At 46.6% G+C, this 11,563-nt stretch overlaps 1 protein-coding gene across 1 annotated transcript in view; it reads right to left on the bottom strand.

Annotated features, from left to right (window-relative positions):
- Positions 1-457: 457 nt before the first annotated feature.
- TMEM241 (transmembrane protein 241) overlaps positions 458-11,563 on the bottom strand; it is a 107,331-nt gene continuing 96,225 nt past the window's right edge. The window contains exon 15 of the mRNA XM_007197627.2: positions 458-3,151. Within this exon, the coding sequence (XP_007197689.1) occupies positions 3,091-3,151 (61 nt within the window). The 3' untranslated portion in view covers positions 458-3,090. The remainder of the gene's footprint in view (positions 3,152-11,563) is intronic.

Genomic DNA, 11,563 nt, shown 5'->3' with positions numbered 1-11,563 from the left:
CAGGACGGCCGCCTCAGGGGAGTCAGACTTCTACAAGGCAGCTCTGGACTCCCAAAGGCTGTTCCAGAAGACCAAGGCAGGCGCTGCAAGGTTTTGAACCAGGCCTTGGAAGTCTGGTATCATTGCTTCTATCATCTCCTACTGGCAGCAAGCAAGTCAGAGCCAAACCGGATTCAAGAGAAAGAGACAGGAACTGCAAGGGATGTAAATACCATTGGGGTAGGTAGGGGTGGGGCACCTTCTCAGTACTCAACGGCCACACACGGCTGGTGGTTACCCTACGGGACAGGGCAGGGCTAGAGGGAGGAGTTGGGTGGACCTCCCTCTGCAGAGCTAAGTGGCCTGGATGCTGGTAGAAGTCTGGGCCTGTGTTTAAGATGCAAGAACTCACTCCCCAAGGATAACAACCTTTTCTGCAATACTCTCCTGTCGAGGCTGAAGAGAAGAGAAAGGCCAATCACCAAGAAAATAAATGGTTTATTTTTCCTTATATCCATAGCAGATTAGTAATAATACACAATCACACAGAACTTTGCTTCTCCTGACAGAAAGCGTATTCTTTATTTGGACAAATAAAAAGACAAAACACCCTGGCTTTGACATGGGGCCAGCAAGGACATGACCCAGATAGGACATGACCAAATAGATCATTTCGGGTAAAAGGGAGTGCTGGGGTAACCTGAGGATTCCCCACCAGGGGGGCCAGGGGCCCAGAGAGCCACAGAGAGTGAGAGCAGTAATCTAGGCCAGTCCCTTGATTTACAGCCCTCTAGGCTCACCCTGAGTTCAGAGCTGAGCACGTGAGCTTGGGCATAAAAGATGGTGGTAAAAGCTTGAAGAAAAAAATCCCAAGAAGATATGGAAGCTGAAGGAAACAGGATGGTATATTGAAGAAACATCTTATGCTTTGCCTCTTGCTAGTGTCAAAGTAAGAAAAGACCTGAGATTTTAAAAACAATGGGACTCTGGAATGAAGTTAAAAAAATCACACAAACAAAAACCAAAAAAAATCCTTGTTAGAGATTCTTTAAAAAGAAAAAAAAAAGGTTTAAAATTCTGCAGCAGAAATTTTGTTTTTTGATTTTTGAGGTACTTTTATTTCTTTTATTGAAGTATAGTTGATTTACAATATTGTATTAACTTTCAGGTGTACGGCATAGTCATTCAATATTTTTATAGACTATACTCCATTAAAAGTTACTACAAGATAATGGCTATAATTCCCTGCGCTGTACAGTATATCCTTGTTGCTCATCTTTTTTATATATAGTAGTTTGTATCTCTTAATCCCATACCCCTAATTTGCCTCTTCTCTTCCCTCTCCTTTTTGGTAACCACTGGTTTGTTTTCTATATCTGTGAGTCTGTTTCTGTTTTGCAAATACATTCATTTGTATTATTTTTTAGATTCCACATATAAGTGATGTCGTACAGTATTTGTCTTTTTCTGTCTGCTGCAGAAGTTTCTGAGGTCAGTCCTGCTGGAACAGGGGATGGGGTTTGTTAACTGTACATGGCTCTTTCTAGCCTTAGGAATCTCCATTTGCTCAAATGAGACTTGGAAAGACAGACATAAGATGACATTTGGACAGATGCCACTTTCTGTAAAGAGAGAACTGGCCTCAGTTGTACAGAGACGGTTTTGTGGGAGTGAAAGAACAAAGAAAATTGTAAACCCAGATTTTCTATTTGATCCTCGGTAGAAGGTTTGACATCTCAGATTAGGAACAAAAAGCAACGTGAAACTATATATGTATAAAGGTCACTCTGAACATGTTTACCTTAAATGACAAGCAGAGACCAGGAAAAGACAAGGAAATGAATTTAAGGTACTCAAGGTCCAAATATACTAATCCATTCCTATTTGTTTCATCTTCTGTTTCTTTTTTCAACAACTTGGAGAAAAAACTGCAGGAAGAATGGCCTGACTGAGCTGACCTTAGTCTTCACAAGGCCAAGAATGGACAAGGCTTGTTTCCCAGATGCTAGAGGTGGTCCTTCATCACTAACGGGGTGTCCCACCCTGCAGGGCCTGGATCCTTCCTGGACAGGACTCCCTGGACTTCATTACCTTCTACGTCTCAAAATGACCAAAACTGACACCTGGCAGAGTATAATGCATTCAGAAAACCTATTATGAGCAGGAATATTTGGAGCTAGACATTATTTTCTTAAACCTTCATTGGGGTTCAGAATCAAATGACCATTTCATGCAAATTCATTTCTTTTGACTCCCATAAAGGCAAGGTTTAGAGTTTTCGTCCAATTTTTAATCTGGCCTGAAAAATATATTTCAGTGTTCAATGATCTGAAACCTCCTCTGAGCTATCAGGGAATTAAATGGATTACGAATATAACTGTGTGTGCGTTTACATATTTATGTTTGTTTGCTGTTTCCTCCACCAGTGCTTATTAATCCTATTCCCTCTGGTAATCATTAGCACCAAGTTACCCTAATGGTAGGCAAAAAAGGGTGTGTGGAATTCAACACAACACACAACCATAAGAAGGCTTCAGCACGCACTCTGGAGAAGTAGTGTCCTTGCTGGCGTCTTCCTTGGCCCAGAATCCCCATTTACCTCCTCCACTCCTGCCCCCAGTGGAAGCCAGCTCGAGGAATTCTCTCTGCGCCCCTAGGTGGGGGAGTGTGAGTTCTAGGCAAGCCAGCCTGACAGCAAGGAAAGGGTGTCCCCGGAGGAGTCTCCAAGGGTGTAAAATCACAAAACAAAACCAAAAAGGCAACACAATACCTTGGGCCCACTAGCAGGCAGTGAACGCTTATCTGGGAAGGGTGTTTAGTAAGGAGGCTTGCGTGGCAATCAAGGTGGGCGGAGCCATCCCCATGCAGGTGAAATCCTGGATCTGTTTCTGCACAGCTGGGCTCACAGCACAGTCAGCAGGACTTGGGGGAGCCTCTCGACACAGTCCACTCTCTGCAGCGGCCCAGAGACCCCAGAAAAAGTTCTCCTCGACGCGGCGAGCAGCGGTGTCTCATCGTTCTTGCTTTCTTCTTTCTATCGCCGGGACAGGGAGCTCCAAAGCCCAGGGCGGTGTTCTCCAGATGCAGCCTGGGAGTCCACTCTCCCTGTGTTTAGGAGCCCTTCCGCTCTGAGAAAACCAGCAAGGCCTCGCCAAGGCCGCCGACCAGGAGGCTGCAAGAAACAGCAAGAGGTCATCTTTCCCCTCCCCGGAGCCTGGGGGCTGTGGGCACCCGGAGTTGCCTGGTGCCCACAAACCGCAGGGCAAGGGATGCCCCCTCATCCGGCAGCTGAGCGTCTTGTCCCCCGCCCGCACTGCCCCGCTCCGAGGTCAGGCCCAGGGACTGCCCAGTCGTCCAGGGTAAGCCTCAGCTGTGCGGGGGGAGGGGAGTGGGCTGCAAGGTGGGTTGTGATACCTCCCCTCAGGGAAGAAGGTGATGTGTCCCAACCATCCTGACCAGGTGACAGTGACTGCCCTTCGTTAATGCTCTCTGGCAGGAATACTGGAGGAGGGCTTCCCACAGAGCCGCCTGGTGCTTTTTGCCATAGAGGGTTGATGCATATAAAATCACGCAGATACCCATAATCTTATCATTATTAAGCTGACAATCTCTGAATCCTTTTATTTCATTTAGACTAACAGAACATTTAAAAACAAACTACAGGGCTTCCCTGGTGGTGCAGTGGTTGAGAGTCTGCCTGCTAATGCAGGGGACACGGGTTCGAGCCCTGGTCTGGGAAGATCCCACATGCCGCGGAGCAACTAGGCCCGTGAGCCGCAACTACTGAGCCTGCGCGTCTGGAGCCTGTGCTCCGCAACAAGAGAGGCCACGATAGTGAGAGGCCCGCGCACCGCGATGAAGAGTGGCCCCCGCTTGCCACAACTAGAGAAAGCCCTCGCACAGAAACGGAGACCCAACACAACCAAAAATAAATAAATAAATAAATAAATTTAAAATATGGAGGAAAAAAAATCATTAAAAAAACATGACTTGGGCTTCCCTGGTGGTGCAGTGGTTGAGAGTCCGCCTGCCAGTGCAGGGGACACGGGTTCGAGCCCTGGTCTGGGAGGATCCCACATGCCGCGGAGCAACTGGGCCCGTGAGCCACAACTACTGAGCCTGCGCGTCTGGAGCCTGTGCTCCGCAACAAGAGAGGCCGTGATAATGAGAGGCCTGCGCACCGCGATGAAGAGTGGCCCCCGCTCGCCGCAACTAGAGAAAGCCCTCGCACAGAAACGAAGACCCAACTCAGTCAAAAATAATAAATAAATAAATAATAATAAATTTTAAAAAACCAAACAAACATGACTTGATGAAAAAAAAAAAACCAAAAAAACAAAATACACATGGGGAGGGGACCTCCCTACTGGTGCAGTGGTTAAGACTCCGCGCTCCCAATGCAGGGGGCCTGTGTTCAATCCCTGCTCAGGGAACTAGATCCCACACTCATGCCGCCACTAAGAGTTCACATGCCACAACTAAGGAGCCCAACTGCGGCAACTAAGACCCAGCGCAACTTAAATAACTAAATAAATAAATATTTTTTAAAAAAGGAATAATGAAGAAAATACAAATGGGGAATCATGAATTTCTCACCAGAGCAGAAAGATATATGGTCAGTGATTTGAAAATGAAAAAAATAGCAGGAGAACGGAAGAGTGTGAGAAAGAGAAGACCTGGATACTTTAACATGCCTAAAATGTAATACAATGAAAGGTCTGCACATTTCCTATTTTAAACTTCTCAGTAGACAACCTGGTGTCTGTCTCAGTCCCCTGTCATTCTTCCCCAAAAGCACTTCTAAGGCCTGGGCTGGGCCATGAGTAAAGGATTTTGATGGGGGTCCCTGAGGATGAAATGCTCTTGTCCAGAGGTGCCAACAGCCCTACAATCCCACCTTCTTCTTCCTTTTTTCTCCCATTTACCCGCTCAGTATCCCACTGCTCCTATACACCCACTCCTCCTATACACGCACACACCATCCTCTCACATTTGGGCTATTGCGTCTCCATATTCCTAACATATATCTAAGGCACCGAATGTATGAAACACACTTAGGCTGTGCATATCCTGTTCCCAGTGAAAAATGTCACCTATGTGGGTGACTTCGACATAAAGATAACTTGTACCATGGACCACTTCCAGTATAGCAGTGAACTGAATAAGTGTGAGAACAGAAAAACAATAAGCTGAGTTCAAACTGTGCTCAGGTGTTTTTAGCTACGTAATCCTGCAAGTGTTATTCGGCTGTTTCCTCAGCTGCACCACAGGAGACAATCACATCTAACCATCTCTGTGAGGCTTAGAAGGACGTACTTGAAGCAGCTGACCCCCGTGTGTGACCTACAATGGGCAAGCAATAAAATATTCTTTTCTCGACTGCTCTCCCAGAGTAGGGATCCCTTTCTCAGCAGCCCTCACCACTGGCTGGCTTCCCCAACTCTGCTTGAAAACTCCTTGTGAAGGACGCATCCTGCTCTGCAAAGCCAGCTCTAGCCATGAGATTCAGGCAAGCATCTATGGGCATCTACGGGCATCTTGTGGCAGGTCCCGGGCACGAGGTTCTTCCCTCCTGGAGGAAGTCCTGCCTCATACTGACCTGACAGCTGCTTCTTACAACCTCACCTGTGAGTCTAAGTTCTGCTTTCTAGAGCAACAGAGAACAAATCTACACCCCCATCACCCATCTGCCAACCCTACAGAGTGGGAAAATCCCCTGAACTCCTGCCATGTCCCCTCCCTGGTGATGTCAGGCCTCTCTCTCTGGGTGCGGGCAGAGAGGCGCTAGTCAAGTAGCCAGTCACTGGGGAGTGGGCTGGGAGGATGACCCCCGAGCCCGCTAACAAGGGGGAAAGAGAGGAGAGGGGCCCGAGGGAGATGTCTGCCTGATAGCTTAAGCTCCAAGTTGGAATGTACTTTCCTCTTTCCTACAGAAGTATTATAATAGTGACAATAAGTTGATGAATTCTCTTTAACGTATACTGAGCTCACAATAACGTAGCTGAAGTTTGTGTCTATATTATGAATCAAATAAATTTCTGAGGACTTTCCTAGATCTATACTCATCATTTATAGGATTGTTCCTGGGAGAAACTAGGGTCCAACTTCCAAAAGACCGTATTGTGAAACATGACCCATTTGTGTTTGTCCCTGGTCTAGTTCAGGGACAGACCCAGATGCTGGCGGGTTCTATTGCCTCTTCTCTTTGGATGAAGAAGGGCCTGGGAAGGGGAAGCCATTCGTTGTGTACACAGGCTCACCTCTAAAGATCTGGCTTTCCCTTCTTAGCCAATCTGCTGTTTCCTTCAACATCCCTTAAAGAACGCACATACGAGCTTCTTAAACCCCTGGGAAAGCACAGAGTCACCGTGACCTGATGCAAGATCTGTACAGAACTTTGGCTTTGGAAGAGTTTTATTTCTGCAAATGTAACGGGGCGGGGGGGTCACAGTCATTTCCACTAATCTTCCTTAATCACCAGGGAGAACAGGGTATCGGTTGGCTCTTTGCCACCCTCACACCTGCAGCCTTAGAACAATGCTGCAGCGTAATAAACTTGCATTTCATCCCCTTGGCTTAGCGAGTTAATGAAACACCAAGCAGCTTAGGGAACCCTGACATGAAAAACAAACCTGGTTCCGTTTACTGTTAAGAGAGCCAGGGAGGTGAGCTTTGATGCTGTCTTCTAAACAGCGGGAGATGCTGACACAAGGAGGGGGCCAGGAATCTTAATCGCATTACAGCTGGTTAAGTCAGAGCTTTACTGGACTGTCTGCAAATCTTATAATCCCCATCATTCCTGAAATGAACAAACTTCATGTAACAAGGCATAAACATCAGATTGCAGAGCAGAGGCAGCCAGAAATAGTCATCACTCGCTTCTCTTCCAGGGGGTTATTTTCAGCGTCTCTCCACTCCTCTTTTCTCCCATCGGGAGCCAAAGGCCCCATCTCAATTTTACATTTATTACTGTGGTGATTCAATGAATTCCTATGGAACCCTCCAGACAGAGGACAGAGACTGTATCCTTTTCCCCAGCTGTAGGCCTAGCACTTAACACAACACCCAATAAATATTTACTCAGTGAGTGATGGAATTCTTATAACTGCTCCCCCTTTTCCCATCTGGATTCCAAACTATTTTTGTTTTTTTTCTCTTTTCCTCACCAAAACTAATTCACCACTCCCTCGGGGACTTGCTGAGCGACAGTTCACAATCTGATAAACTACTCTGTGTCGAAAGGTAATGAGCATAGTTATGAAGGCCTTTCTCAGCATTTTAAAGAAGAGGTTTCAAATGTTTAATTCAAATGAAAAACTGAAAAACTTCAGACACTGTGATCCTAGGTGCACTTTGGGGTGTGTGGAAGTTCTTTCTTCACCCCTAAGTTCACTCTTCCTACAAAGACACTTGGGCAGTCTCCAAGCATTCCCCTAAAATTAAAGGCACAGACATCTCTACTCAGAGAAGATGTAAGACCATTTTCTAAAGACTCTTGGTGTTCGTGAGGCTGGAACTAGGGTCAAGTTAAAGCGATCCTCATGTTTGTAGCCCAGGATCAATGGCAGGCCTGGTGAATGATGGGCAAAGGTGAGGAGCTCATCACGAAATCCTACAAACAAAGAGGCTGTGTTTTGGTTATTCCTTTCTCTCCTTGTACCTAAACTATTCCACAGAGAAGAGTGACTCTCCTTGTCTAAAGAGGATTCAAAGTGGAGGCACACTCAACTAATTCTACTCGACAGGAACATCACTCACAGTTCAGAATTGTTTTCTTTTGTATGTGTTGAATCCCCTTTGCCGAAATTTTGGAATAGAGGGAATTCATTATCGATCTGCACCCTAAAATGTTGTTAATTAAAAAATGAATACATATTAATCTGGATATTTAAATTACTGGGCTTGCAATAGATATTAAAATACTGGGCTTTTATAATTAAAAACAAGGTAATTAGCTGGACAAGAGCAGTTGCTTTTTTTTAATATAAATTTATTTATTCATTTATTTATTTTTGGCTGTGTTGGGTCTTTGTTGTTGCGCACGGGTTTTCTTTAGTTGCGGCGAGCGGGAGCTGCTCTTCGTTGCGGTGCGCAGGCTTCTCATTGCGGTAGCTTCTCTTGTTGCAGAGCACGGGCTCTAGGCACGTGGGCTTCAGTAGTTGTAGCACGCAGGCTCAGTAGTTGTGGCGCACGGGCTTAGTTGCTCCGCAGCATGGGGGATCCTCCCGGACCAGGGCTCAAACCTGTGTCCCCTGCATTGGCAGGTGGATTCTTAACCACTGCGCCACCAGGGAAGTCCCCAAGAGCAGCTGCTTTAAATAAAAGGCTTTAAAAGTTGACCAATGTTGGGGGCTTAGGTTTATCATTTTTCTTGGGTACAGGATTGAGAAGCCTAGTACCTGTTGATTCAGCAAATGGTGCCGGAAGGAGAGACGCAAAGGTGAGCGAAACGTGGCTCCTTTCCTGGAGGAGCTTCAGCCGGCAGGTGGGCAAGGAGTGCACACCTGTCACGCCGTGTGGTACATGCTGATCGCAGAACACAGAGCCGGCAGCAAGGGCTGCCCAGGACCTGACCCTGGAGCCGATCCAAATCTCTAATTAGGAGATAAGCAAGTTCCTTAAGATCTTGCTGAAATTTCAAATGGCATGTCTCCACTAACCACCTCACAACTTCAGATCCGTGATTCCCAACCGAGGAGATTCTGCCCCTAAGGGGACCTTTAGCAATGTCCTGAGACGTTTTGCATTGTTACAGTTGAGGGGGTGCTACTGGCATCTAGTGAGGTGAGGCTCAGGTTTGCTGCTAAAAATCCTACAGGACACAGGACAGCCCCTCACAACAAAGAATGATCTGGCCCAAAACGTCAACAGTGCTGCGGGTGAAAAACCTTACTTTAGACAATGAGCTATTTTGTGCCTCTAAGCTGTTGCCCATCCACGAAGGTGGACAATTAATTACATGGGCCCTCGTCTCCTAGAGGGTGACCTCTCTGGGGTCTTGGACTGTGTCTGGAGCCTCAGAGCCCAGCAAGCACTTCTTATAGAATGAATGAACATACAAGTAAATGCAGGCGAGGATATCGGCTGATCCAGGGTCCCCGCCCGCAGCCAGACTGCAGCGGTGGCAGCTGCGCTCACTCAGGGAGCCCGTGTCCGCTGAGCGGGCAGCCTCGACCCACTCCAGCGACTGCTGCTGTGCGGACGTGCAGGCCCGACTTAACAGCTGTTCCGTATTTTCAAAAGAATCTGGAGATCTGGACTTTTACAGGGAAATCACCTGATTTCTAAATGCTGAGTAATTTGAAATTTGAAAATCAAAAAAGAAGAAACAATGAGTATACAGGCAAACACAGTAGGTCCAAACAAAACAGGCCTGCAGCCCTGCCTTCTGACTTCCGATCAGTCTAAGCTCCCACAGGACAGAGACTGGCCTCGGATCCCTGCCCGGGATCCGAGAGCTGGTCACCCAGTCACAGCTTGAACACACCCAGTCTATGGACAATGCAGATCAGCTCTGTGCAAAAGACAGGAAATCTGAAACACAGTCTGACATTCCTCTTCTGGTGGTTCACTTTGTGGTTGGAAAATTCTTTGAGGCTGAAAACACACCATCCTTAAATTCGAGAGTTCTCAAAAATCAGGAAATTCCAAAGTCAAGGTTCCTTTTGCAATAATCACACGTGCTGTTTCCTTGATTTGGGTACACACAGCCCTTCTTTCCATCTTGTTCAGGGCATACCACGAAGTCCACAGGATGTGGAACAGCCTGGAGATATGGCCTCGCACAGACGGCTGCTGGAACCTTCAGACTAAGCGCGGCCTCCCCACTGGAGAGCATCTCAGGCTTATTTCTCACACTCAGTTCAACACCTGGGTGTTTTTTGTTTTTTTGCTGTTTTTTAGTTCATTCTGAAATTGTATACAAAATACAATCAATGAGGCTTATTTGTAAGAAGGAAAATTACTATCAAGAATTGAGACGATCACTATGAAGGATAAGATACAGAAATTGGGGGAAGAATCTCGAGGATGCACCAGGATATCTTGGCAGTTAGGTTTTTGGACGTCAACCTGCCCGTTTGTGTCCTGCCTTCCCAGAAGGACAAGTGCAGAGTAAGGAGGAGGGAGTGTAGGATCAGCTCCCTTCCCCCCAGCACCAGCTCTGGTTCCAAATTGCGAAGTCTCACCATTGGCACCTCTTGCCCCTCCATCCTTCCCTGTCCTCCCAGGGCCGGAGGGACCAAATACTCTTCCACCCCGAGTCTGACTAAGCCTCTCCCTTCTGCATCAGGTCCAGTTTCAAGCCAGTTCCAAGGCCCTCCTGCTCACCCCACACTCTCTCTCTCCTCCAGTCTTCACATTCATTGTGCATTCAAACGGTTACTATCCTACTGCAGAAATTATCTTTATGACTTCTCTTTCTCCCGAAAACTCCTTGAGGGCTGGATGATGTCTTATGTTCCTTAATGACTTTCACATGCTTTGCATACAGCAGTCACTCAATAAATATTGTTAGTTGATTGATAGAATTATAGCTTCTAGTATTAAAAATCTAAGGCAGGACTTCCCTGGTGGTGCGGTGGTTAAGAGTCCGCCTGCCAATGCAGGGGCGCGGGTTCGAGCCCTGGTCCGGGAAGATCCCACATGCCGCGGAGCAGCTAAGCCCGTGCGCCACAGCTACTGAGCCTGCGCTCTACAGCCAATGAGCCTGGAGCCCGTGCTCCACAACAAGAGAAGCCACCGCAGTGAGAAGCCCGTGCACCGCAACGAAGAGTAGCCCCCGCTCGCCGCAACTAGAGAAAGCCCACGCAGCAACGAAGACCCAACGCAGCCAAAAAATAAAAAATAAAAATAAAATAAATTAATTAAAAAAAGAAATCTAAGGCAATGAAATCCTTTTCCTAAAAATGTTCCACTGGACATTCTTAGTTCACCGTGTCAGCCCCTGAACAAGAAATAGAGACATTTTGTCCTGGGTAACGCTCCTTCTGTACTGCTGCCATATCATCTAGATGCTCTTTATAAATGATCAGACTGGTGGGAAGAGAAACATTTAGGCCAATGTCTCTTCCACCTCCCCATGACCTGCTTCTACCTAGACACTATCTATGCTGCTGCTAAGTCCTTGGCGTTTCCCACGTCATTTCTAGGGAGGTATGTGAAGTTTATGGGATGTTGGACACACACAGACCCGGGTTTGAATCCTGGTCCAATCACCTAGTAGCTCTAAGATCTTGGGACAATCAGTTAAATGTCTCTGAACCTCAGCTTCTTCATCTTTAAAACGGGGCTAACTTGGAGGGTTGTTGTGAAAGTTAATGAGATAATATTAATATAAAAATTTCTGAAATATAGTAGTTGCTCAATAAATGGTTATTATTATTCAAAGGAAGAGGTGAGACTAGGAGGAGGAGGAAGAAAAGGAGGGTGTGGGAGTATTTCCTAATTTTTCTTTTCCTTCCGTTTTTCTTCTGGAAAACGGAAGAAATGCCCCATTAGGGGCTCCTGAGAGGGGTTGAAAATCGCTTTCACCAAATGCCGTGAGCAAAAAGATTCATTTCTGTCAGTCTGGATGGTTTAGGTA

Source organism: Balaenoptera acutorostrata, chromosome 13 (genome assembly GCF_949987535.1).
Source record: "Balaenoptera acutorostrata chromosome 13, mBalAcu1.1, whole genome shotgun sequence".
In the NCBI taxonomy this organism is placed as follows: domain Eukaryota; kingdom Metazoa; phylum Chordata; class Mammalia; order Artiodactyla; family Balaenopteridae; genus Balaenoptera; species Balaenoptera acutorostrata.
This window is presented reverse-complemented; position numbering and strand designations above follow the sequence as displayed.